At 39.4% G+C, this 27,880-nt stretch overlaps 1 protein-coding gene across 1 annotated transcript in view; it reads right to left on the minus strand.

Moving 5' to 3' along the window:
• The window catches only part of PI4K2B (phosphatidylinositol 4-kinase type 2 beta), a 35,631-nt gene that overhangs the window by 3,098 nt on the left and 4,653 nt on the right, over window positions 1-27,880 (minus strand). The window contains exons 2-9 of the mRNA XM_084625579.1: window positions 25,624-25,781; window positions 15,392-15,592; window positions 13,473-13,604; window positions 9,736-9,889; window positions 6,672-6,739; window positions 5,940-6,039; window positions 4,059-4,192; window positions 2,417-2,476 (exon numbers count right to left, since the gene is read on the minus strand). Coding sequence (XP_084481705.1) covers window positions 2,417-2,476; window positions 4,059-4,192; window positions 5,940-6,039; window positions 6,672-6,739; window positions 9,736-9,889; window positions 13,473-13,604; window positions 15,392-15,592; window positions 25,624-25,781 — 1,007 coding nt within the window. The remainder of the gene's footprint in view (window positions 1-2,416; window positions 2,477-4,058; window positions 4,193-5,939; window positions 6,040-6,671; window positions 6,740-9,735; window positions 9,890-13,472; window positions 13,605-15,391; window positions 15,593-25,623; window positions 25,782-27,880) is intronic.

The following is a 27,880-nucleotide window of genomic DNA, read 5'->3' on the forward strand; positions in this document are numbered from 1 at the left end:
AGAAAATCAAATTCATAGAGTTTAAGGCCAGAAGGGACCACTAGATCATCCCATCTGACCTCCTATATATCACAGGCCCTTAAATTTCACCCAGCTATCCCTGTATTGAGCCTCATAACTGGTTTTTGGCTAAAGCATATCTTTCAGAAAGGCATCCAAGTCTTGATTTAACAACATCAAGGGATAGAGAATCTATCATTTCCCTTGGTAGTTTGTTCCAGTGATTAAATCACTCTCACTGTTCAGAGCGTATAACCTATTTCTAATTTGAAAATGTCTGGCTTCAGCTTCCAGTCATTGGTTCTTATTATGCCTTTCTTTGCTAGATTTAGGGGCCCTTTCTCTTCTCCCTGTGAAGGTACTTATATACTGTAATAAAGTCATCTCAATCTTCTTTTTGATAAAGAGTTCAATCTGTTTAGTTTAAGACTCTCACTACAAGGCAGTTTTCTTCAGTTTCAATCATTTTTATGGCATTTTGCTGTACCTGCTCCACTTTTTCAACATTCTTTTAAAAATGCTGAACACAGAATTGAACAGAGTACTCCATTACGTCTCACCAATTCCTTATGTAGAGGTAAAACTCACTTCCCTACCTCCAAGGATTGCGTTAGACCTTTTTGCAATAGCATTGCATGGGAGCGCATGTTCAGTTGTTTGTCCACTATGACCCCTAAATCCTTTCCAGAGTCATTGCTTTCCAGGATACAGCCCCCCTTTCTGTAGATTTGGCCTGCATTCCTCATTCCTATAACTTTGCACTTGGCTGTATTAAAATCATTTTGTTTGACTGGGCCCACTTTACCAAGCAATCAAGATGGTTCTGCATTACTGGCCTTTTCCACCAGTCTGTGTGCCATCCATAAATTTGAATCAGCAGTGTTTTTATATTTACTTTCAGATCACTGACAAAAATGTTAACTAACATGAGGCCTAACACTGATCCCTGTGGAACCCCTCAAAAACTACCTCCATTCAATGATGATTCCCCAATGACAACTACTTTGAGATCTGTCAGTGAGCCAGTTCTAAATCCATTCAATGTGTGCTCTAGGTTTTATAGTGCCCCTTTTAAATAAAATGTTATACAGTACTAAGTCAAATGCGTCACAAAAGTCAAAGGTAACTGTATAGATGCAACATACTTAACCCCCAAACTCGTAAATCTCCTAAAAAAGAATCAAATCACCTTTCTTGACAAGACATACTTTCTGTCAAACCAAATCTTATGTTCAAGTCATACATTAATTAGCACACAGACTAGCATAGCACTTCAACTTAAAATAGTAACTTCAGTGGGAGATCTATTGGCTTACAATGTTTTGACTAGATAGCTAATATAAAATGTAATATTCTAAAGTTATGGTGGCAGAGACTTCGGTCTCCAGGAGGGTTACTTGTATATTAAAAATAAACACCAAAGCGATCCGACCAACTAAAGATTGATGCAAAAATGAGAACCACCCGTTTGTTACATGCTAGAGAAGCCAGCTAAAAAAGAAGGTTGTCTAGTACTCCAGTGCAAGACCAGTGGAAAGAAATTATCCTTTTGATATTTCATTCAATAATTCTGGGAAGCAGGTTTATCTGTGTTTGCATAAACTGTTAAACGACTCAAACTGGAATTATTCACTGCTTAAACATCATACTAAAAAGTATGCATTTTGATCAGAATTCAGTCTCAATAAAACCATTACATAGAATTCTATACTTTATGATTAAGTGCATTTCAGTTAAACTGCAATTCAATTTGTAAATCCCAAGGTGTAAGCATGTGGTACAACGAATGATTTGTAAGGAGTTCCTGTTGCTTTGTCACACACTTATGTGCTAGGTTTCACAAAACTGTCTTTCAAGAAATAAACATACAGTTAAGGTCAGGTGTTGTTTCCTCAGCATTCACATTTATCTCAAGTTAACTGCTAGTTTAATTCAGCTTCTCAATTGCTGATTGAGCTGTATGCTGGTTTCTCTAAATACAGTTTATTAATCAAAGTTTTTCACTATATTTTGTTGAAAGTTCATAAAACCCTTTTACGAAGCTTTGATTTTGAATTATTATAGAGTTTGTTAGAGATCCTAAATTAATAGCATCAGAAATGGAATTTCTTTAGCTGTAAAACACAGACAGAAAGACCAACATCAATATAAGCTTCCTTGCTGCCTCCTTTCTATCCTAATGCATGAGAACAACCTCTAGGAATGAAACATTAAGTTCAGTCTTCATGGCCATTTGGCTAGATTTTTCAGAGATATTAATCACCCATAACTCCCTTTCAATTTAACAGCAGTTAGTTTCAGGTATATCTGAAAAATCAGGCAACTATTAAGAAATACAGCAACTATCTTAAATATCTTACTAAGTGGTAAAATTTTTTAAATGGGTCATGATAAGGAATTTAAAAATCAGCCATACCTGTCCCCTCATCACTGACATTTGGTTTTCAAAAGTAGCCTTGTCAAATCCTTTATCGGTCTTTATTCAAAATAAAAACAGAGCAGTTATTTTCAAAACATTTTACCATTCTTAAAACCAGATGTATTTGGAAAAACAATCTTATTCTAAGAATTTAACTGACCTTTTGTAAAATTTTAAAGTTTATGATTGAGACAAACCATAACTAGGAAGGAAATTCCAAGTACAAAAGCAATTATAAAATTAAGTGTAGTAGCTGTGTAAGATGACAGATTGGACTTGGACACTGTCAACATCAAAGTGAATTAGAAGTAGTTTCAGATACTACACCTGTCCCCAGTTCTCTCTTTTTGTAGTTTTGAAACTGCATTTTAAAATGTCTCTCACCTATTACTGTGTGAAAGAACCACACAGGGTGACCAATATAAGGGAAACCGGGAAGCAGACTATAAAATAGAGAGCTATAAACTGCACGAAGTAACTGAAAAAAGATTCTTTATTGTCTTTCAGTTTTAATTAATTAGGTATTACCTATAACAGTAAAAAGTTTCAGATACTGCATAAGTGGAATATTTCTGTTGACAGTACCCTTTAAGACATAAGAGGAACAGCATGAGCAGTAACTGTGCAAGCTTAAAATCACCTTTTCACAAATGTTACTCAACCCCAATGTGCAGAAACTACCTATATGGGAAAAAGGACAGGTCTGTCTCCAGATCCATTAAATCCTTCACATTTCTGCTGTGACTAACAATGGGTGCTAGTTAGTGCCAATTTTGATTGTGGTATTTTAATCATTTTAAGTCAGACAAATACAAAATTACATTAATGAATGTGTTTCAGGACTCTACTTTTCCAATCAGAATTGCATTTTTAGAAATGCAAGTTGTGCACAAACACACACCCCCACTATGGTCATCTGGAGCATTCAGCATGGTAAATGTTTATATTTTACAAGATTAGAATTTGTATAAGTCCCCTTTACTAAGATTACAGTTGTGTTCAATGCTTTAATAAACAGAGTAAAAGGAGGTGTGTGTGTGTATTCACAACAATATATAGTTTGAATATCTTAAAATGAAACTGACAAAACCTCTGTCTAGAAGCCCATTCATTAATGGAATGACACAGGTTTTAATATCGCTTTGAAGGCACATGTAAAATGAAATATTTTAAATATGTACCAGCTGGACTAATACCTGATATTACAGTGAGTGAAGCTTTTTCCCCAAGTTATTACTGTTTATTTCAAGTGCATGTTGCCAGGCATCTTAAGTGACAAATATATTTAAATGCATGTTTTAGTTATTAGTTTAGTGTTTTTTAATTGATTATATAAAATTTAAGTGTAACAAAGGAGGCTATTACCCATCAGTAAAGTTGATTACCAACAATTTCAAATCTTTCATGCACAATACAAGGCCATACATTTACAAAGGGGGATGTATGACTACTGTGTCAGCCTATGTACCCCTTTTGCCATCCTAACATTAGTGGTAAAGCATAAGTAGTATCACATATTGTGAAATAATTAAGTAAAGTAATACAAGTTTCTAAGTTAACTTTTAACAATTAAGTTTTCCTTCCACATATACTACTCAACTAACTATCCCTTCTCAATTAAAAATTAATTCTGATTCACCTTGAACAGTTCATAAAGATCTTCACAAAGATCCTGTACAAAGTTCATGTCAGAAATACGAGGGAGAATCAAATCTCTGGTCTCTTGGGAAAAAGGAACTTTTGCTTGAGAAAGCCAAGCCCAATGAAATGGATCTAATGGGAAAAACAGTTCAATTTCTTGATTAATTAACAGGTAGAAGTTAGAATCAAATGATCTGCTACGGGCAGAAATCTTAGGAAATAACTTGCTATTCGGTATCAAAACATGAAACCATTTGTCAGTCAGCAGTTACCAAAGGTTATTTACATATATAATATTCCCAAATTTGTTTGCCACTATTACATTCACTGTGTTTGCCTGTAATTACAAGTTAAATTTGATTGCTGTAAAGGCTTTAGTTTTTAAGAGACTACAGAAGACATTTTAAAAGGTTATTAGGGTCACAACAAATATTTACTAGAACAAATAAAAATTAAAAAGGTTAATTGTTCCAAAATAAAAGTCCCTACTTTCCCCCCATCTCCCCATCAGTTATATAGTTTGTCTTGGAGTGTCTTGTCTTTGATCAAATAAAACTACTTCCAGATAGTTGATTTGATTTAAAAATATAATCTATAATTTTTAAGTAAAGATCAATCTTAACTTACTAAGACATTTTCTAAAAAATAGCTTGAAAAATAAAAATTATTAACTATAACAAGGGTCTTTTCTCAATCCTATAATCTGTGAAAGAACGTAAGATGAAGTTTATGTACATTATATAATGCTTTTTAGTTAGAGAAAAGCAGCTCTGCATCCCAGAGCTAAGGCTTTTGAACCACACTGAGATAGATATTTTATTTTTAGAAGTAGTATTGCACCAATCTTGTCCAACTTAAAGAAGTTTATATGCTGAGATTAATAAAATTTATACCGAACAGAAAAATAGTAATGCTCTTTAATTTTAGTATCACAATACAGTGGATTCCACTTATTAACAACATCTCAGTTCTCAGCAAAAAATTACATTAACTGGAAGTTGCCCATAAGCAGAAGGCAGGTTTGCAGGGCTGCAGCTAGGGAAGGAAGCACTGGAACATACCTTCCATGGCTGCAGACCCGCACGCCAGCCTGCAGCCAGTGCCTGGCACATTCCTTCCCTGGCTGAAGCTCTGCAAGCCTGCCTGTGGTCAGGGCCTGGCACATCCCAGTGTTTCCTTCCTTGGCTGCAGCCTCACAAGTCTGCCTGCCTTTCTTCCAAAAAGTGTTAATAAGCAGCATGCCCGAGGCCAATAGCCAAATCCCATTAGGGATCAACTCTCAGCAAAATGTTGCTCTTAACCAAAACTTAAGATTGGTATTGGTATTAACCAGCATCCACTGTACTTAAGTTTGCTGTCCCAGGTAAAGGTTACCTTAACCTCCGTACAACAGAATAAGGCTGAAGTTATATGTCACTTTGTATTTGTCTACTAATTTCAATAAGCATTACAAAAGGATGAAGAATAGTTTGTTTTGTAATAGGAAGAAATAGGACCATTTCCATTTATAGAAATAATCTGGGAATTTTAGCACTCAAGAGAAATTCTATGATAGCAAGCAGAAAGTGCACATGAAAGATACATCCCTAAATCCCTTCCAACCCCACATATCTAAGTAGGTATTCATATTAATGCATCCTATTAGTCACCATCCATTACTGGTGGGGTGAAAAACCAGCTAGTGAGTGACTATGAAGCACAAACACATTCCAAAAACAGTAAAAAGCCACTCAGTATTTGCTTATTTTCTTGAGGGAAAAAATACACCATTATTCAATAAAAACAAAAGTTAATATGGTGAAAATATTGTAAGTATTCTCAAATACCACCTGAAGACAATTATTCCCTCAAACTGAAGATTAAAGAACTCAATACTCACATGCTCTCCACTCGTCAGGATGTTTAAAGGGAAAAGCTAAACCATTATCAATTGCAGCAATTTTAATAACAGGTTCTTTACTAGTAGTCCATTGGATATCCTAGGATAAGAACATTTTCAAGTTACTAGTAATTGAAATATCGATAAGGTTTTCACAAAATTAAGTATACAGTAAACTGCATTATTATTTTTTTAATATAGCGGGTTTAGCAACACCACAAGTGCTTTAGACTGAGCAAAAAAAATAAAATAAAATGAAGGCATTAAGTGGGAGTACTCAAAACGAAGGCCAAAAGTCAGGTGCATACGGTTTGGATCCATTTATTCACTTCTGTAAACAGTATAAATGACCAAAAGCAGCTACATCAAGACAGCCTGAAGATCTAATTTAAATCAACAAAACCAAGATTAAGTATTAGATGAACAGAGCATATCAATAAAGTAGCTAAGATACTGCATTTATGTGCAAGCAGACAACTTTATTGTTGAAGCACATGTGCTACAAAATGTTGCTTCTACTTATTTAGTTTAGTTAAATACGAAGTTCATTAATGGTTTTATCCAGGTCACTCTGTAATTTAATTTGACCAGACGGATATAGCCACATATTTCACCAGGAGTATACTCTATCACATTCCTAGTTAAGGCACACTGTGCATCAGCATTCCAGCTACACTGTTCAAATTTTATGAGTCAACTGACTAGTTTTGAAAAAAAAAAAATTCTTCTTACCTTATCTGAAAGATCAATATCATCAGCTTGCTTTTCATACCTGACTAACCAGTTATCATTGCCCCTGTCTTCAAAAAGGGAAACAAAAGTTGTTGTGGGGACGTGCAAGTCTTTTACAATTAGCTGATCTTAAAATAATGTTGTAAAACAATTTGTTTCTATCATAAACTGAAGATATTTATTAGAAGGACAAGGGAAAATATTCACAAAAATATTTTTCCATCAAAATACACGTGTTTTAGAGTTTGTTAAAAAAAACTAGTATTAGATTAACTGGAAAGATGTAAATTTTTTCATGTAATTAATTCAAATTTTGTGTAGAGTCATGCACTAGTAGTTCAGCTTCTCTTACTAGCTGAGCAAACATGTAATATCAGGAACGTCAGCAGAATTCATTTTAACCTGTTTTCCCAGAATAAGTTGGCTATGTTGTGTATGTTCTCGCCAACCAAGTCTGGGGGAGGAGGAGGACGGAAGTGTCAGTAGCAGCAGCAGAAATTTGGCTCTGGGCTGCTGGTGGGGAAAGGGCAAGGCCCTCCTCCAAGATTATCCATGTTTTAACAAATTTAGCTAAGCACACAAAGGGGAAAGGTCTATTTCTGAGGGAATTCTGCGCCACTGCACAAGCACAGAATTAACGTCCCTTGCAGATTCCTCCCCCCCCCGAATATCAATTGATTCTGACGGGGAGGCAAAGGAAGCTGCAATTACACCTTTCGCCCACCCAGGGCTGATGTTGTGCTAAAGAGAGGGCAGCTGGCTCATGGGCCGGAGCAGCCAGCCACAGAGAGGGAGATTCATAGATTCATAGATACTAAGGTCAGAAGGGACCATTATGATCATCTAGTCGGACCTCCTGCACAATGCAGGCCACAGAATCTCACCCACCCACTCCTGCGAAAAACCTCTCACCTATGTCTGAACTACTGAAGTCCTCAAATCGTGGTTTAAAGACTTCAAGGAGCAGAGAATCCTCCAGCAAGTGACCCGTGCCCCATGCTACAGAAGATGTCAGAGACTGTCTTCCTCACAGCACTCTGCCCACAGGGCCAGGTGGAGGCAGCACAGGACATGGTGGGGAGGACAGAGCAGGTCACACAGTGCTGCTGGGGGGGGACACACAAACTGGGGTGGGGGTACAGGAGCTAGTGGGGTGACAACATTGAGCCAGGGGATGAACATTGAGCCAGGGGGTGCAGGGCCACCTGGGGACAGGGGGAGTGGGAGTGGCTGAGTGGGGCTTCAGTGATACATATGGACAAGGGCAGAGGTGCATGACTGAATGGGAGAGGCTAGGGGTCAACCACGGTCTGCATGGAGGAGGCTCCCCAAATCCCTTCCATCGCCACGCCCCCTACCCCGCTACCCAAAAAGCCCAAAACAAAAACACAACCCTCCAGGTTCACTCCCAGACCCCCTCCCAGCAATTACTTCCTTCTCCCCTCGGTTCTTCCATTGGCCCTGACTCCCCGAAGCTATGCACTGCTTCTGAGGGGTGCAGGAAATACATTTATTTATTGTAGTTTAAATGAATTATTACTCAAAGTTCTGTATTAATATAACTAATAAGGAATCTATTTGTCAAAAAACATTTCCTGAGTCTTTTTTGCTGACATGTAACAAAACAGACAACAAGTATGTCTGTATTTTGAAATGTTACCAAAATAATTGAAACTGGCATGATTATATTGTATTTTGACAAATAAAATATGCACAATTTTACAATATTGTGCACAGAATTTTTAATTTGTTGGTGTACAATTTCACCAGGAGTAAAGGTCTACCCAAAGATGCTGAGAGGAGGGGAATAGAAGACAATCTTCATTCCTAAGAGGATATTCTCTACCAGGAAAACACAATGGTACGTTGTAAATTCTTTCACAGGGTCTGCTGGATAGAAATTCTTTCACAGGGTCTGCTGGATTTTGTGGGGACAGAGGGGTGGTGTATTTAGATTCTTCATAGATTTGGATAAGCATCCAAACTTTGAACATTTTACTGTTCCACTATTGCTAGTTTTGTACATAATTTGGTTGTGTGGATGCTGCTTTACATGTTTGGTTTTTAACTTATTCTCTTAAAGTAATATGGCGCAGATCATGAAAAATCTGTAAAAGTCTGGAGACACTGAGATCAAGCTTGGAAACTGGCTGCCAAACCGTAACAGTGACCAGAAAGCACAATGATATCTTTATCATCGTACTTTCTTCCTTCAGGGAGTTTAAAGTGATATGCATCCTCAACAGACTTTCCATGAGATATCCTCAACCGGCTTTCCTGCTACATTCCTAATTGCGCGGGGTGGGTGGGGAGAGGAAGGAAAGAGGAAATTGCAGTGGTAGGACCTGTAGAAGAGCAAAAGAAGGAACCCACTACTGGCAAAGCAGTGGAGGAAATGTCCATACCAACTACCTTCACACTCATGAGGAAACTGGACTCCTACATAGCCAGCAACAGAACATCAGCCTCCAGCTACAGAAAAGGAAGTTTGGCCAGCATGAGATGCTGAGGGCCAAAGTTCCAGGGCTTGCTCATGCTGAATAGGACCAGTTCTGAAGTGATATGCAACTGGGCTGCCATCTTCTTCCACTCAGCAGAAAGATCTGGCAGCAGATATTGCTCCTCTTCCTAGTTAAGTGGTCTTGAAACCCCAGTGTGTCCCTCACAGCTTGGCTACGATATGGAAAGTGGAAGGTAAGGGCACATATCCTGGGAGACTTCCCTCTGCTAGTAATGGAAGAGAAACCAGAGAGCAAATATCCCCAACTCACATCGAAAGGCTAATCGCTGGCTGGGGTTGTGTGCTTGATTTGCTACATATTGCTCTAGCCCTCAGTGTGCCTTACAAAAGCCAAAAACTGCTTAAATGGCTGCTATGATACTTGATACATTTCAAAGACAAAACTTTTGTAGCTTCAACGGATTTCACAAGTTCATCTGCAAAGGAGTTTCAGATTTGTGAAAAGTATGTGAAATGCATTAGAAGAATGTTACTTTCACTCAGCACTATTTTCTGACTCGAATGAGCAAGCAGATATAAACTGGGGGACAGTATGTCAGATACCTGTGTTTCTGATGACATAATCTAAAACAACCAATCTCTCAAACTGTGACTGAAATTGTTTCCTAGTATTCTCAGGTAAAGGATCAGTTTCAAATTTCCTGAGCCAGTACTCAGCTTCTTTATATCCTTCAACGAACAGCTGGAAGGAGCCAACCTGCAATTTTAAGAACCTGCATTTAGAAAATGTAATCAAATAGGTGAAGTTTAAAAGTTAACTGAAAGAACTGAACATAAAGAGTTCTGAACACGAAGTGTTTGACAGTACTACTCAGAGTAAGCTACATGAAATATTAAGTCTACAAAATAATCCCCTGCTTCCAATTTCTAGATAACCACATTTTATAGGTTGAAATACAACTGAACTATTTCCAGTTTCAGAGTTCTTTATGATTAGAGTAATACACCAGAACAGCATTCTAGTCTTAGTTTGCATATAAGCAGTATGTCAGAAAAGAATAGTTGAATGTTCAAAAACAAAACATAGCAATCATATTGATACATGATATAAATTTACTGAAAGAAAAGCAGCAACTAAAAAGTTTTACTACTGTCATAATTTGAAAGCAGTTCAATACAATCAAACTGGAACTACTTCAGGAGCCATACAAGAGATGGCAAAAGGAAAACAGAAATGTTTCACAGCAGTAGTGAAGTAACTGGAAGCAACAGAGGTTGGCTAAAGTGACTGTATGCGTATATCCTGATTTCTAGACCAGTCCTCATTTTTCATGTGCATCTTGGTACCTCAGAACTTCTTTTGGGATCCCTGAAATGTCCCAGCTCTTCTATTTCACCACTCAAAACATCTGTTTTTTACATCTGTTCAATAATTTGCTCTATATTTACTAGGCACAAAACAGTCCAATGGACTGAATGTTCACAGTGATGAACAGCCTTTGGGGCAACAAGAAAATCAGACTACGCACTACTAAAGCTGCTGTTCTGCTCAAAGTGAACATCAGTGACACTTGGTTCAGTGTTTCATGATAAGCTCATCCAGAACATTAAGTTACTAGAGAAAATCCTCCATTCTCACAAATATGCACCTTTCATGTCTGAGTCAGAGAACTGGCAGCAACAATACCAGCACACTTTTTAAAAATAAGAGAACTTTTGTATGACTTTCATGACCCCAAAAATCATTTCCACAATAGTATCTGAGGAAGAAGAAAACTGTGTGAAAGAGGACTGCATGTGAGAGAGGGCACACAGCAAAGAAAGAACACTCAGGAGGAAAGAGAGGCTGTGCTTGTGTTCAGAACAAAAGGCTGCATGTTGCTATGCATCTATGTAAGTAGACAGAGACTTTCTGGGAAATGCATGCCTAACAAGTGTCATATGGAGTGCTGTTGTGGGTAGCCTGCACGTGTCAGCAGATAACAGGGGAACCCACATGTGTGCATTTGCTTGATTTTCAAGAGAACATGGTTGTGAGATTTTGGGGATGCAAGAAGAGCATGTCTATGATTGTATGGGTGAGGAAGTCGTATATGAGGCTTTGATCAGGGAGACAGGAGAGTCTATAAGATAAAATGAAGGTGGGCATTATGTACAAATGGGGAAACCAAGAGAGGAAAGAAAAGACAGACTAAGTGAGAATGACTGAAAACACTGGGCAGTTGGATGAGAAAACACCACAAAAAAGGTGGAGGGGAAGAGAAAGAACAATTATTATACCATATAGAAAAGATACTGACGGGAAAATAGACTGCAAGGCAGGAAAAAATACCTAGAAGAAGAAAGGAAAGATGTAAAGAACAAATACAGTGTGGAGACAGTAAATTTTAGAATCCTCTTGGTAGAAAGTGTAGATGCAAAATGATGCAGTAAAGTCACCAGATTTTAAAATATGTTTAAATAAAGGGATAATATCTGATATGCTTTGTGGACAGAAATTTGTTTAAAGCTAGCTAAGGCTGGCAGTCTTTTTGTTGAATAGGGGCATGTCTACACAGCAATGTAAACCTAGGGTTAGTGGGACTCAAATCAGCTGATTAGTGTCAGGGAATCCTGGGCTTGAGCATCTACACTGTATTTTAACCCTAGACTAAGAATTTTCTGACCTGTGCTTGAACTCAGGGCTCTGGCATCCACACTGCAGTGCACCCAAGTCAAAGTAAATATATCCCGAAGTGCCTTGCGCCCCAGCTCCCCCATGTTGGGACTCTAGCCCTAGGAAGGTGGTGCACTGTGGGAAACTCTGCTGCCCACCCTGTTTCCTGACTGTGGCGGTGCTACTGATGGGACTCCCATAAGGAGTACGTAATCTACATAATTAGCTCCTTTGGTGGCTGTTTTAGTATAATGACTACAGTTTGAGAAGGCTTTATACTGAACTGCTGCCTAATCTGAACTGGGCTCTCTACCTCTAGGCTGAGTCACATTGCCAGGAAAATGCCCACGTGCACCAGTTTGGAGGATAATTAGGATGTTGGTCTCCAGGACTATCAAACCACTAAAGTAAAACTTTGCAATTCTTAATTTTTACAATGGGATGTTCAATGAAGGTGTTTTCATTTGTTTTTTTTTTGTATTTATTTGTCTGTTTGGAAGTTTGACATAAAATGTAGATGCCAGAGGAAAAACACAAACACCCTCCCCACCCAACCTGGCTGCTGCCAGCTGCAGAATGGTGAAGTGCATATCCAGGGCTTGGGGTACAGTGTGCTTCGTCATCCCGTAGGGATCTCTTATCCCTACCCCCGCTGCACCCTGGGAGACAGGGATAATGGATCCCCCGGATGCTACAGGCAAGTTTTGGGACTGGCTCCCACTCACTGCCCTCACAATGGATGCTGCCAAGATGCCTCTGCATATGCAGCTCCAGGTATCCGGGAGCAAGGGCCAGAGAACGGAGCAGGGACTAAGCAGCTGCCCTGCAGGGAGTGGGAGTGGCAGAACTCCTGGCTTAGCACTTCCAGGGGAGGGATGATCCCCAAACATCCTGGCAGCCAGGAGCTGCCTCCCACTGTCAGCTTTGCTCCCTGTGCTGGGCAAGTTCTGTGCAACAGCAAAGAGGAACCAGAGCCACTGCCACGGGAGGCTGCAGAGAAGTTTGGAGTCTGGCACCCACTTGCCACTGTGAGAGTGCACATTGCACATGCAGCACCAGGGAGGGCAATGGGGGCGAGGGAGGGGGCAGAGTTGAGTGTGAACCACAGGCAGGGGGAGCGTTGGGCTCCCAGGTCAGCACAGCCAGGGAGGGATGACCCCAAATATCCTGGTGACCAGGAACAGCCTCCCACCTGCCAGCTTTGCTCCCTGCTCCAGGCAGCAGTGAGGAGATGGAACAGGAAGGGGGGAGTACATTTAGCCAGGTGGTAATGTCGCTTCTGGCCACTGCGCTGGCTGCCTGCAGTGCTACTTCTCTGCAGCCAGGAACTCAGATACATCTGGAGGACTTCCAGGACCCGAGTCAAGCTGGAGCCACATGCATCCAGCAAAATAATATGGCTCGGATCCTACATCCCAGTTTAACATGGGCTCGGACCCTCCAGAATCCTGCGACCTTGGTCCAAGCACTAGGTTAGCTCAATTAACACGTGGACGCAACGGGGTTTTGGCTTGAGCCGGGGTTCACACTGCTGTGTAGACATAGCTGGTATTAGTTTAGGGTTTCTTCTCCTGTGACTGAAACTACCCATGAATGTCCTCTTTTTGATTCAGCAAAGTATATATCCTGTATAGACAAGGCATTAACAAAATACTACAACGTAAAGCTTCTCAGAAGAACTTACCTTAGGAGGTAGTCCAATTCGATGAAATTTTTTACCAACTTTTGGCACTTTTTCTAAAGCATATTTTTTCCCTCTTGATTTTGCACGATCTATTGCACTGTAGTTAAAGGTTTCACTGACAAGCCAGACAACCTTAAAAATATCCAAGTTAAAACATGGCTCAAAGTTGCTTATCATTTCAATTACAGATTGACAATAAGATTTCGAACCATCATAAAGATGCCACGTAAATAGCAATATTTAAAAACACAAGCAAATTCAATGCAAAAAAAGCTGCACACATGCAACACTGCAGATGGCAGAAAATTTAAATGTACACATAGGTCTGGAAATTCTAGACTACAGTCCTTAGAACTGGCCCCCTATTTTAATATACAATGCTTTGTATTACCACTATATTGAAAGAACTACATTAAAAGAATGCTAAGATTGCAAAGTCAAGCACTCAGAAGTTAGGAAATAATGAATTAAAGTTGCCCAACCTTATGCAACCTTAATGTATATACAAAAGGGGGCCAAATTATGTTTGTCTAACATGATCATTTACTATTTTTCCGCCCTTGACCTCTGCTTTATTCAGTGAATATGTAATTATTGAATATTTTTTAACCCTCTCATTCAGTCTCTCCCTCTCAGGTCTTATTTATGCTCACCATCCAAACTCTGTACTGAATACAAAATTATTAGTTTCCTCGTGGTCATTTCTATGGTGCTCTCACGAATGTCTGAGTGCTTCACAAACATTAATGACTTTATCTGTATAATTGTGCTATGAAAGTAGGTGGTATTATCCCCATTTTACGGCTGGCGAATGTAGACCTGGAAAGATTAATGTCAAAATTGTGCAAAGTGTCTAGACAACTAAGCGCTTAATTTTCAGAGGACTTGGTATTTTTAATAAAACTTTATACATTCAAAGCACAGCTCCACCTGACTTCAGTTGCAGTTCTGACAATTCAGCACTTCTTGTAATTTGGCTCTAAGTGTCTCACATTGATCACCAAGCAAATGCACACACAAATAGCGACCAAATAGGTATTCAATTTCCTTAACCACGACAACATCCTTTCTTTTCTTGCAGCCCCCTGCCTCATTCGCTATTCACCACACTTACACCTTCTGCAACACACAAGAGGTTCTACAGACAACATCCTCCTTCGCTACACAGTCCTGATATATGCATACAGCACTATCCATCCTAGGCACTGAATTAGGGAGTGGTTTTGAAGAAAAAAATAGTATGATTGCACATATAAAGACCGTCTCATAATGCATATGCAAAAAGGCATGAATTAAAGCTGCAAGAACAATTTCCTAACTTCTGAGTGCTTGAATATACAACTTTGAAATAACTTCAAAGCAGCGTTTTTAATGCAATTTCCTAGGGTTGTTTTTTTTTTTAAATTAAAAAAAATCCCATCCTGTAAAACCATAATGATCCCCCACATTGGTCATCAGCAGGATTTGGAGCTTTATATCCACAGTGCAGACCTCATCATATGAGCTAGGGGACAGTTGATAGCACTAGTAAGCATTATTTCCTATGTGGACCAACCACTGGAGAGGGATGAGACATGCATCTTTCTGATTGGTTTAACAGCTATTTGCTGAAGGCAGAGAAATGTGGGTTCCTTTCCCCAGGACTCCTAGGTTCCATTACAGGCTCTGGAGAGGAGCATGCTATAGTGATTAGACACAATTTTGCCACTGGACTCCAGCTTGTCTCTCCCTCCACTTGGCTTCTATTCAACCCTCTCACACTGGCTCATGCAATGCACATTGAATTGTTTTTCTCCAATATTAGTTTCTCTCTCTCAAGTTGGGGATAAAAATACTCAGTTTGATTCTACATTGCAATATCATATCCTCGTTTATTCTGCACACTTAAGTTGTAGTGTACTAAGAAAGAACTCTTTTACCTTAGTTTTAGGTACCACTCCTAATCCTAGTTTGGTGTCCACAAGACAGGCACCAGTTTCAGAAAGGTATCCCTGATTAGGAACAAGGCACCCTCTGCCAAAGCAGCAAGGACAACAGATCTTGTGGAAGTATTTGGTCCATTTTGGATTCAGATGACCATAAGGCTCTTCAGATTTTGGTTTGAACACTCCAATAGTTTTCTAAGAAAAAAAATCCAAAGTTAAGTAACACATAATAATTTGAAGTGTAAGAATTAGTCACAACAGTTTTTACTGAAAAATTCACAACTTGCATTTTAAGATTTATAGACTTGGAAAATAGTTTGCCATCGTTGATGATATTCTGCTTTGTACTTGTTCATTTTGGTCTAAACAAGGAGTTGAATAGGAACTCTAAAATGGTAATGTCAATTCACAAGTTTATAAAATGAAATGCTTGTCTAAAATGTACCATTCAAAATAAAACTTTTGTTCACAGATATTTTAAGATAGACATCTTTAGTGTTTGGGTTTTATTTATATTAAAAGGGATATGGTCAATCTTAAATTTTAAAAATTAGTTAAAAGTAGTAATCAGATTTTCTAATTTAAGATGTTTTCTCTCCCACAATACTTGTGAAAGACGCACAGAAACACAACTATACTGAAGAAAGTGACACTTACATAAAAAACTGAAGTAAACTAGAAAATATTTTTCTTTCCTCTAATCAAATTTTAGGTGTTTTTAGTGACAGTATATAAAAAAGTAATATGTTTTTTTAGTTTGTTTACATCTATAGGGGCTGTATTGTCTTGTACAGCTGCTTCAGACTTAGTTTCTCATAGCAGACAATGCCTCAAACCATCAAGTCATTTACCTTAAAGGTAAACAATGAGCTTGAAATTGTCCTTATTGTTAAAAGTAAGCTTAGGGTTTACTTTTAAGTTTCTGTTAGAAATGTCCATCTGACTGATTGTCTCCAAACTCAGTTTCAGGTAAATCAGTATGCTGACCACAGTAAGGTTCAAGTAGGGATCATGTCTTCATTCTCTCTATACCAGTGGTCCCCAAACTTTTCAGGGTCAGGCCTCTCATTCCCCCTCCCCCCTCCGCCTACCCAGAGCTAGGTCAGAGAGCAGGGCAGTGGCTCCTGGGGGAAGGGGGGCAGTCAAGGGAGACAGAGGTAAGGGGACCAAGGCTGGGGCTGCAGATGGGGACAGGTCTGGGGACAGGAGTAGAGCTGGGGCCCTGGCCAGGGGCCAAGGCTGGCAGCTGTGGCCTCAGCCAGAGCAGAGTGGGGCTGGGTGGCACTCCCTCCCCACGCCCATAGGGGATGGCCCAGGCCCTGCCGCACCCTCCTCAATGTTCCTCTGTGCCCCCCCACCCCGGGGATGCATCCATTCAAGTGAGCTGTAGCTCAAATAAATTTGTTAGTCTCGAAGGTGCCACAAGTACTCCTTTTCTTTTTGCGGATACAGACTAACACAGCTGCTACTCAAACCTTTTTAGATAAGAGTTAAGCTCATTTACCTACTCCACTTGACTCAACCATTTGTGTTTTTGTTTGTCACTTGTAATCCTTTAAAGCCATCTCATTCTTATGCAGATGTGCTAATGAAACAACCCATATTACCATGGACAATATAACACTAAATCCCCACAGTATAGCATTTTTTTTTAAAAATTGAACAGTTGAGTTTTGTTTTCTTTTTTAACAGCTGCACATAGCCTTGCCCAAAAATCATTAACACAAAAATTCCCTTTGGAAGGATATTTATCTATAAAATAAATGATAGATCTGACAGTCAGAAATATATGGTGATTTCCATTTTTATTTTGACATTTTCAATCCTTTACCTCAGTAGTCCCCGAACTTTTTAAGGTGCATCACCTTACCTCTAACGTAATTCCCCCGCCCAATCCCCGAGTCACAATTGAGAGTCAGGGCTGGAAGCAGGGCCGTGGTTGGGGCCAGAGCTGTGGCTGGAGCTGGGCCATGGCCGGGAGCCAAAGATGCGGCTGGGGGCAGGGCCAGGCCGCAGCCAGGAGCCACGGCTGGGGGCAGGGCTGGGTGGTGCTCTCTCCCTGCCACCCACTGGGGCTGGCCCGGGTCCTGCCACACACCCCCGAACATTCCTCCATGCCCTCCAGAACGTGGGTGTGTGGGGGGGTGGCACCCCAATTTGGGGATCGCTGCTTTAACTCATCATGTATTGATATTCATTCATAAGCGGTTCTTTTTAAGAGTCAAATAACCACTGTAAAGTTAATATTAAAGCAAACAATTTAAAATTTCTAATCTATCATCTTTTTATGAATGATTTAATAAAACAGTTTACATTACTACCTTTAAAAAGACAGAACAACAAAAATAAAGGGTAATTGCTTGACTAGAGAACTGAACATTTCTAGTTCTAAATAAATAATGCCACAGTCCAAACAACTTTAATTATGATTTGCATTAGCTAATTCAGATGCAAAAAGAGCAAAACAATGACTGACAAGCCATAGGGCAATATACAAAATAATCAAACAGTAATGGAACCATATGAAATCAGACTTCACATTTTAATTCTATATACTCATGGACAACAGCAGTGCACTGACTGCTAACCTGATAGTGTATAGATCAGTCAAAGCTTCCCATAAAATGTTTCCTATAATAGATCATTCTTGCCTGAACAATTTTGAAGGGCTTAGTGTATTTACATAATGAAGCTATCCTGACTAGCAAGCATTCATCATGAATCCCAATACAAATTTTAATCACATTTTTACCGTTTCTGTATGTAGAAAAATACCATTTAAATTTTACTTCTGTGCTTTTTTTTCTGTTTATTGTAAAGGAATTCCTTAAATTAAGCAGTCATTAGTAAATAAGTATTCTCAGAATTTTAATGTTAAAATGATCAATATCTATAAAAGGGATTCATGAAAAATCAAATTGCAAAGCTGAAAGGAACAGTTCGGTTCAACTAGACATGTCACACATATTCATTAAAACACTCAGAAAGGTTCTGCCTGCACTTGAATTTTAAACTACTTTTATAACCAATTAGTGACACCGTTTGCTCAAAACAAAGTCAGTGGCCATAAACGATAAGTTTAATACACAGTGAACATGGTACAGCATTTCACTCCATCAAAATTCTACTCTGGTGCATGGTTTTCTCCCTGAAAGAGTTTCAACCCACCATTTCGTTGTATCATTTTTATTTCTGAAATCCCTTTTCCTCCTATTACAGAGGATATCCAAAATGCACTTCCCTCACAAGCAGCTGATGCTGCTTTGTGCAAGCCCTCTAGACACATACATTCTATTGGGGTAGTAGTGACAGTTGCCCACATTTTCCCAGAATGGCAAGGAGATGCTTGATGAAGACACATAAATATGGGTCAGCTCTAACTGCAAGGCAGAAAGCTGCAGAGTAAACAACTCAAACCACATTTGTTGTGAGTCAGTCAGATGAGCATGTCACAACCATGTTTTTGTATCCAGTTTAACTTTTAGCATGGATGGAGCCAAGACAACTTAATACCCTTGAACTGAAATGGGTAGCACTGCTTGAACACAGATGTTTGTGCACTTTCTAGGAACAGAGGACCATCACTTGCTTTAATTGCGCATGCTTTACTAGGTAAATGCTTTTTACTGTACTTGTACAATACTGAAATATTTGTTTTGCAATCACTAGAGGAATGTTTCTATTTAAAACAACTATATATTGCTTTGCTTTTTTAGTTCCATAACATTTTGAATACTGGATTTATTGAGTTTATTTTGTTAAGTCACAAGTCCAAAGTCAGAGGCTTGGAGGAAACACTGACAGGTAGTTTAGTTGCTGCTACCCAAAGCAATCAAAGCACAATACATTTATTTGAAGAGTCTACAATACTAGTGACTTCTTCATTTCCTAGTGACGAGTTGGTAGATACAGTAGTATATGCAGCCTGTTAACCCTATAATCAGTCTCGTGCCTCCTTGAATTACACTTTTAACCTACCAAGTAAGCAATCAATACATGTGCCACATTAAAGGAGTCCCACCCATTCCACCAGTTGACTGGACCATGATGTATTTTCTCTGTATTGTCAAATCTAGATTATCCAATCCCAGATATGGCCTCTAAAGTTTGACTGAAGCACTGATCTTGCTGAGCTCTACAGGTTCAAAACTGTTGGGCAGCATAATTGTGCAGAGGCTTTTAATGAAGAGGAGTTACAGAGCCACACAGCTCAATGTTTAAGGAAGTCTCCATAGCAGGATTTGAAGTCTACACAAGTCTCCTGATTGACTCCACAGGTTACCTAATGGTTTTGTGTACTCTATACACTTCCAAGACTTCAGGACAGTTAGTCCTTGGAGCAACGATAATATCATCTATGTTCCGTAAAATGCAACGCACATTAGGATTGGGGGTGAGGGGGCTTAATAAAATATTTTAAACTGCAGCTCAATTACTTTTACAATATTATATTTGAATTTAGATTTCATTAGCCTTTTTTTAATTTAGTTTCCTTTACCACTGATAAGCAGGGATGGTGTCCCTACCTCTGTTTGCCAGAAGATGGAAATGGGCACAGAGACTGTATCACTTGATGATTACGTGTTCTGTTCATTCCCTCTGGGGCACCTGGCATTGGCCATGGTAGGAAGACAGGATACTGGGCTAGATGGACCTTTAATCCGACCCTGCATGGCCGTTCTTATGTTCATTACCCAGAGGTATTTTAATACACAACGAACTAAGAGCATGATGGTAGTTTATTGTTTCACTTCTGTTGGCATCAAATAAAAGAGCTAAGGAGAGGGAGGCAAAAATCCACATGTTCAGTTTACGTATATTCTGGGAAAACAGGTTATCAAGACAATGATACAATCACAGGGATGTTAAATACTGTAAAACACAGAGTGAAGAAACAAAATACTTTGACTACCTATTTCCCAACACAAGGGAGAGAGGACTTATTTTCCCTACCCACAGGGGAATGGGAGAAAACACATCAGAAAAGTAGTTTGGTGTGAGATGATGCAATACTGAAATGTCAAGCTGAAAAAGGCTTTAAAAGCCAGCTTAAAAGAAAGGGGCTTGGACGGTAGAGATGTAAATTTAACCAGTTAACCAATAAGCACACGGCCGGGGTGGCAAAGGTGGGGGACAGGAGGCAGCCAGGACCCCGGGTGTGCGGGGGGCGGGGAACAAAGGGAGGAGAGAGGAGGCAGCAGAACCCTGCGTAAAATGTGGGTGGGCTGCAGCACCCCCGCAGCCCTAGTTCCCAGTTAAACCGATTGAATTTCAATAGATTAAACTATTACTTTTTTAACCCTCTACTTACATCCCTATTGGAAGGCTGACAAAGGAGTGTCTGTGGGGTCCAAGAAGCACAGCAACCTATCCTGAAGGACAACCCATCACTCTCACAGATCTTGGGAGACAGGCCAGTCCTTGCTTACAGACAGCCCCCCAACCTGAAACAAATACTCACCAGTAACCACACACCACACAACAGAACCACTAACCCAGGAACCTATCCTTCCAACAAAGCCCGTTGCCAACTGTGTCCACATATCTATTCAGGGGACACCATCATAGGGCCTAATCACATCAGCCTCACCATCAGAGGCTCGTTCACCTGCACATCTACCAATGTGATATATGCCACCATGTGCCAGCAATGCCCCTCTGCCATGTACATTGGTCAAACTGGACAGTCTCTACGTAAAAGAATAAATGGACACAAATCAAACGTCAAGAATTAGAACTTCAAAGACCAGTCGGAGAACACTTCAATCTCTCTGGTCACTCGATTACAGACCTAAAAGTTGCAATTCTTCAACAAAAACACTTCAGAAACAGACTCCAAGGAGAGACTGCTGAATTGGAATTAATTTGCAAACTGGATACAATTAACTTAGGCTTGAATAGAGACTGGGAGTGGACGGGTCATTACACAAAGTAAAACTATTTCCCCATGTTTATTCCCCCCCACCCCCCTGTTCCTCAGACGTTCTTGTCAACTGCTGGAAATGGCCCACCTTGATTATCACTACAAAAGATTCTCCCTCCCCCCCAGCTCTCCTGCTGGTAATAGCTCATCTTAAGTGATCACTCTCGTTACAGTGTGTACACCCATTGTTTCATGTTCTCTGTACATATAAATCTCCCCACTGTATTTTCCACTGAATGCATCTGATGAAGTGAGCTGTAGCTCACGAAAGCTTATGCTCAAATAAATTTGTTAGTCTCTAAGGTGCCACAAGTACTCCTTTTCTTTTTGAGAATACAGACTAACACGGCTGCTATTCTGAAACCAGCAACAGAAATGAGGGACCTGGACAGAACCCTGAACTGACAAGCACAGAGACTGCTGGGAGAACGAGGCAAAGCTGTAAATCAAATGTAATAAATCTTCTTGTGACCCCTTAGCCAATACTTTCATATTCTGAAATAAAGCTATTGCCTACCTACCAATATTTTTATAAATATTTAGTCCAAGCATATTTGAATATTTTATGACAGTTTCCTCCAAATATATCAAAGTGTGATGAAATGACTCATTTTGGGAACAGTAACTGTCAGGCACACAGGAGGGAAAGAAAACTGAACTCTGACCTTAAATGATGCTGAGCGGAAATATAAGTAACTGCTTCAGCACTAAGAAACAAACAGGAAAATAAAGGACTCCTCCCAAAAAAGTGCCACAAAGAAGATTGCCAAGGATATCATAGGCATTGGGACAGTCAGAGACTTGAGGGTGTTAGGCATTGTTACATACATATAGGACTGCCAGAATTCATGGGTGTTTTAATGTGTCATGATTTCAACAGAGAATATCAGTTTATGGTGCCATAGCACTGACCGGCCCCAATCATGGATCAGGGTCCAACTGTGCTAGGTGCTGTATAAATAAAACAAAAAAAACAGCCCCTGATCTGAGGAGCTTTTATAAGATCTGACTTGGATTAGGATTTCTACTAGTATTGTGAGTCTTAGCTCCTTCCTATGAGTGTGATGGAACTCCCCTCACAAGGTGTGTGGGGTTTTGTTTTTTAACTTTTGAAGGCAGCGCGGTAGAGCACGAGCCAGGCTTTCTAGTGACTGTAGCACACTGCTCCAACAAGTACTGTGTTCTGAAAGTTCTAGTCTCTCAATTCAACTGCAGGAAGTGACATGTCACAGAAAGACAAGGTTGGGGAGGCAATATCGTTATTGGACCAACTTCTGTTGGTGAGAAAGAGAAGCTTTCGAGCTTACACAGAACTCTTCTTCAGACCTAAAGAACTCGGTGTAAGTTCAAAAGCTTGTCTCTCTAACTAACAGAAGTTGGTCCAATAAAGATATTACCTCACCCGCCTTGTATCTCTAATATCCTGCGATAAGCAAAGCTACAACACCACTGCATACATCACAGAAAGAAAAGCCAATTCAAGATAATTAGAATAAGAGTACACTAGAAAAAGATGCACCCAAAACCAGCAACTTCCAATCTCCGAGGAAAGATGGGTGGGCAAGCAAGAATCGTGCAAGTTGATCTTTTCATAGGAGCAAAATTAGTAAATATTAACCCCTTCTCTAATGAGATCATCTGTGCATGATGACCTCTCCAAAATCCAAAAAAAGATTAATAGCTGTTCCAAGGATATAGGAGTAAAAAGCTCCACCATGCAGTAGCAACAAGGCAGTTGTGTATAAATAAGGAGTGAATATTTGGCATGTAAGACAACAGGTACTTCCACTAAGGCACAATACTCAGCCTGTAGAATGATTCTCCCCACCCCTACCCAAAAACTCCCCCCCCCCCCAAAAAAACTACCTATGCAAAACCAACTGAAGATAAAAGCCATCCAAAATAACTGTTTTGATTCACGACCAGCCAAATCACAGCAATTTGAAATACAATCAGACAGCTAGTTAAGGCATGGTTAACAGGACTGCCCAGCAGACTGGTGTCAGAAGTTGGATGGATTTTCTAAATGCATCAGTCCACACCAAGCTCTTTTCTAGAAAAGTTCTTATACCACCCTCTTCACCACAGTAACTGAATACCTTCCAGAAGTTCAATAAGTGACATGACTAACATCTGTCATGTGTGGTCCATTCTCTCATCCTCCTCTCCGCACTGGAGGTTGGTGGGGGACATGTGTGCAGAGTGGTTTTTGTTTTAGTAGGTCTTTAAAAAAATATGCACACACTGCTAGCTGTTTATATTAGATAACATGAGGTTGAAAAAATGCACATTTCACTAGGAATGGAAGATGGTGACGTTTGTGATGGTCCTTAATTCCTGGGGGAATTCCTTCCGTCTCTGACCAACCTCTGATGCAGCTGTGTCTCCTGCATTAATGAACTTTACTTACCCTTGTGGTGGGAAGTTCCACTGTGGCTGAGAAGTGGAGTTGTCAACCACTGTCCTCATCCTGGAGGCGATCTTTTAGAAATCTTGAGCCCAGGCCATCGAGCACCTTGAAGATGAGGACAGACACCCCAGACAGAAACCCAAAAGCCTTTTATCAAACAAGTGGAGAAAGACTTCAGTGCGATGGGCATGTGGCAATGGGAAAAATGTTGTCAGGTTTATAAACTCTTTAAGGTGGAACTCTGGTAACACCTTAGAGAGGAATTTAGAATGAGTCTGCAGCACCACCTTATCCTCATAAAATCTGGAATGAGATGGGTTGGTCAAGACAGCTTGAAGAGTTCACTCACCCTGTAACTTGTAATCACTGTCATCACGAAAGTGACCTTCCATGTAAGAAACTTAAGATCACAGGAAATGAGTGCTTCAAAAGGAGGTTGCATCCACTTTTTCATAACCACATTAATATCCCAGACACAGGGATTTTTAATGAAGTTTTTTAAAACGGTCGATCCCCATACAAACCTGATAACAAGGATCATTCTTTTAGGGATACAGGACAACCATCTGGAAGGTTGACTGAAAACCTAATGCTGTACCTACACTGTACAGTGCTCAAGATCCAAATGCCAAAGGTGACCATAGGTATTCAAGACTAACAGGCTTCTAGTCTGCATCTAATTGGGAGGTCTTTGCAGACTACTGGTAAAAGCTGGCCAGCTAAGCATCTAGAACCTTCCAAAAACCCTCTCTTTTTGGTGCTTGCTGAAACATCCCTTTGGCTTTTGTAAGTGCTGAGGACTTCAGATAGAGGTGATTAAGTTCCCTCAAAGCCAGCTGGCGATGTGAAGTCAAATTACAAATCAGAGCCTCTCTTTTTAGTACACATTAGGGGTTAGAATCAGTCACAAGAATGGAATGAGACCCTTGGATAACATTTTCAAAAGCACTTAAAGTCACTCAGAAGCCTAAATCCTACGTCCCTGTCTCAGATCACCATGTACACTTCACTCTCCTGAGTACTAACTTCTCATGTTTGCTTACAACATTCCTGCTAATACATCTCAGAATGATGTTATGATGTTAGCTTTTTTTGCAACAGTGTTACACTGTTGACTCACATCTAGCTTGTGATACCTGGGGGTTATAGTATTTCTTTCCACAGTACTCCTTTCAATCCAGTCATTTCCCATTTTGTATCTGTGTGATTGATTGTTTCTTCCTAAATCGAATATTTTGCATTTGTTCTGATTGAATTTCACCCTATTTACTTCAGACCATTTCTCCAGTTTGTCCAGATCATTTTAATTTAACAAGAGATGTGAAGCTGAAGCTGAAATTTAAGAAGCAGAAGAGACTCAAAACGTGAGCAGGGAAACAGAAAAATCCCTATTAACAGAATTTAAAAGAGAAATTTTAAAGACCTCTGTAAAACTACTTGAAATAGTGTGCTATCAAAAGCTTCAAAACATTCAAGTTTTTGAAGTTTATGGTATCCTTTTAAGATAGTCCTTTTAAGATAGTCCTTTTGATATTTAAAGAATATCAAAATTTTACACAAGGTAAGAAGAATCCTTGACTTGTTTTCAAACAGTAACAGAGATCCCATTCCCCATATATTTTGATTAAGCATCAGCCATTCAAAAGTGCCTGAATAAATTCCACTACACAGGAATAAGAATTATTTTCAGATTATCTTGTTTTGCAAGCTACCTGATCAAATTGATTTTCACAGCCGTGCTATTAACGCATCAAAATAAATTAAACTAACATGGCACCATTTATTTAAGGGAGACAGTTCTTTGGTTACCAGTTAGAGAATGCCAGTTTCTTCCACCTTTTCAAATAAAATGAGTTGTGTTTACCATGTCTGATTAGTCAATAGTGCACTCACCCCCTTTGGATCCTTGACAAAATAGCTCCCACTAGATCCTTGGGAAATTCGTTCTGGAAAGACTCCACACTCGATAGCTTGTTCTGTTCTCAGCACAATTTCTGCAAATTCTGGATCATCCAAAAATAAGTTCATCTCTGCAGTACTTCCCGCGTTTCCTAAAAAACAAAAAGTTATTCCTCTAAATGTTATTGAACTATCTTAGACAAGGTTCACACAATAAATGGCGAGTAGGAAAAAATTATATCAGTTCTTCCTCCTTTAGTCATCATCAAAACGGCACTAACATTCACTGGAGACCAAGGGTGAAATGCTGGCCTCCCTGATGTCAGTTGAGTTTTGCTATTGATTTCACCAAGACTAGGATTTCACCAAGTGCCAACAAAGTATCTATTGTTTAAAAAAGTTAAGCATTAAGCCTAGTTTGTGTCAACTTATCTGAGTTCAATATTGTAAAAATGTTTGTCATCAACTTTAATACAGAATAAATAAAAGGGAATATGAAAAAACATTAAATTTAAACATGTAAACAACTCATGTTTCTTTTGTTCTTATAGTCTTGTTTCCAAAGGAGGGAAGTTCAAATGAGTGGACTAAAAAGCTTTTATTGATCTTTTTTACTAATATCTGTCCACATATGTAAGTTGGCCCTGTAAAGAAAGCTAGATGAGTAAAGCATTTCAAGCAGCACTGAATATTCAAGGATATAGTCCATATAACAGCTTTGCTTAATATACTTGTTTTTTTACATTTTCAAATCCTCTGCCACAAACTAAAGTATGATAATATTGTTCACTAGCAATCCATTAAGCAGATCATTTGCAACTAGCATTAACATCTGGTTTAAGCTCTGAAATGCTTGTTAACATTCAAACTTTAAAGCATTCTAATTAACTGATCACCAGAGGGTTTTTTGCATACCAATAAACATAGAAATTACAGCTCTGTACAAGTGTGAAAAAAAAAATTGAAGTACTATGAAAACAGTTTCCATGACTTCGCAGTTCTATTGCAATTGATACATTTTGAAATCTGTTTTTATCAAAAGCTTTGAAATCTGAAGTATCTGACAAGTTCTCCACAATTTTTTTTTTAAATTTTTGGTTAGGACTATATTTTACATATGCAAAGTTCTTATAGCTAGAGAAAATATTTTAGGGATTCTAATGCAAAAGTTAAGGCTGGTCTATCCATGGAATTATACAAGCTGTTCCTGAATAACTCCATACGTGGACACTATTCCAGAATAAGAGTGCCTTGTTCCTGTTAAGTGTGTTAAGCTCTACTAACTGCCTGACATGAGGGAAGGCGAAACAAGCTCAAGGACACTTTAAACATCTCTTCCTGGAGTGAAAGGGGAGGGGGCAAGGACCCAGAAAACTTGATGTACCAGGGCCCGAAATTTCTCGCAACTGGCCTGAGTGTAGACAGGCCATTATTCAACCTTGTCTCCCACATACCTTACTCTTCTCCTCCCTCTTTTTGTCTCACCACTATCTTCTGATTCTCATCCTTAATTCTTTTCCCATGGGAGAACGTCACACCATTCAGCTCACTGGTTCACAGATGTATAAAAGACATGTTGATATTACTGAAGTCAGAGGTAAAGTTTTGCCTTATAATTACAAAGAATGTGGTCTGTGTATTATGTTACTGTACATATTAAATACAAAATTTTAGTCCTTATCATCAAGGCATTCAATGGCATGTGACCAGAATATCTAGATTCTACAAGATTATAGAAAGCTCCAGGATGAGGACAGTGCTCAGTAACTCCACTGCTCAGGTATTCTCAATTCTCCTGGGGGAAGGAGGGGAAATGACACAGAATGAATGACATTTGACAGATGTTAGTCATGTCACTTTTGTGCTAATGGAAGTTGATCAGATACTGTAGTGATGAAGGTGGCATGAGAAATCATACATGTTTAAAGTGTATGGGACCTTTATAGAAGGTCAGAGCGTCAGTGAAAATGATGTGAATATGATGTTTGGGGGCTAAAGTATGCCAGAGGATACCTTTATGGGACATTTTTTGCTTTTAAGGGTTTGTGGATGGGGTTACCCTTAAGCAATGCTAACTTTTCTTAACCAAGTTTTTGTCTTTGGGGGGATACACTATTGTCAACCATTTTTGATGTAGTCCCCAATACTGCAATCAATCCTGAGCAGGCAGATCCCCTTTCACCTCAGCTTCACTTCAGTAGGGCTCTATGCTGGAACAAGGGTCTGCCCACATCTAACTACAGAATCAGAT

This window comes from Lepidochelys olivacea (genome assembly GCF_965140295.1).
Source record: "Lepidochelys olivacea isolate rLepOli2 genome assembly, chromosome: 4".
NCBI lineage: Eukaryota > Metazoa > Chordata > Testudines > Cheloniidae > Lepidochelys > Lepidochelys olivacea.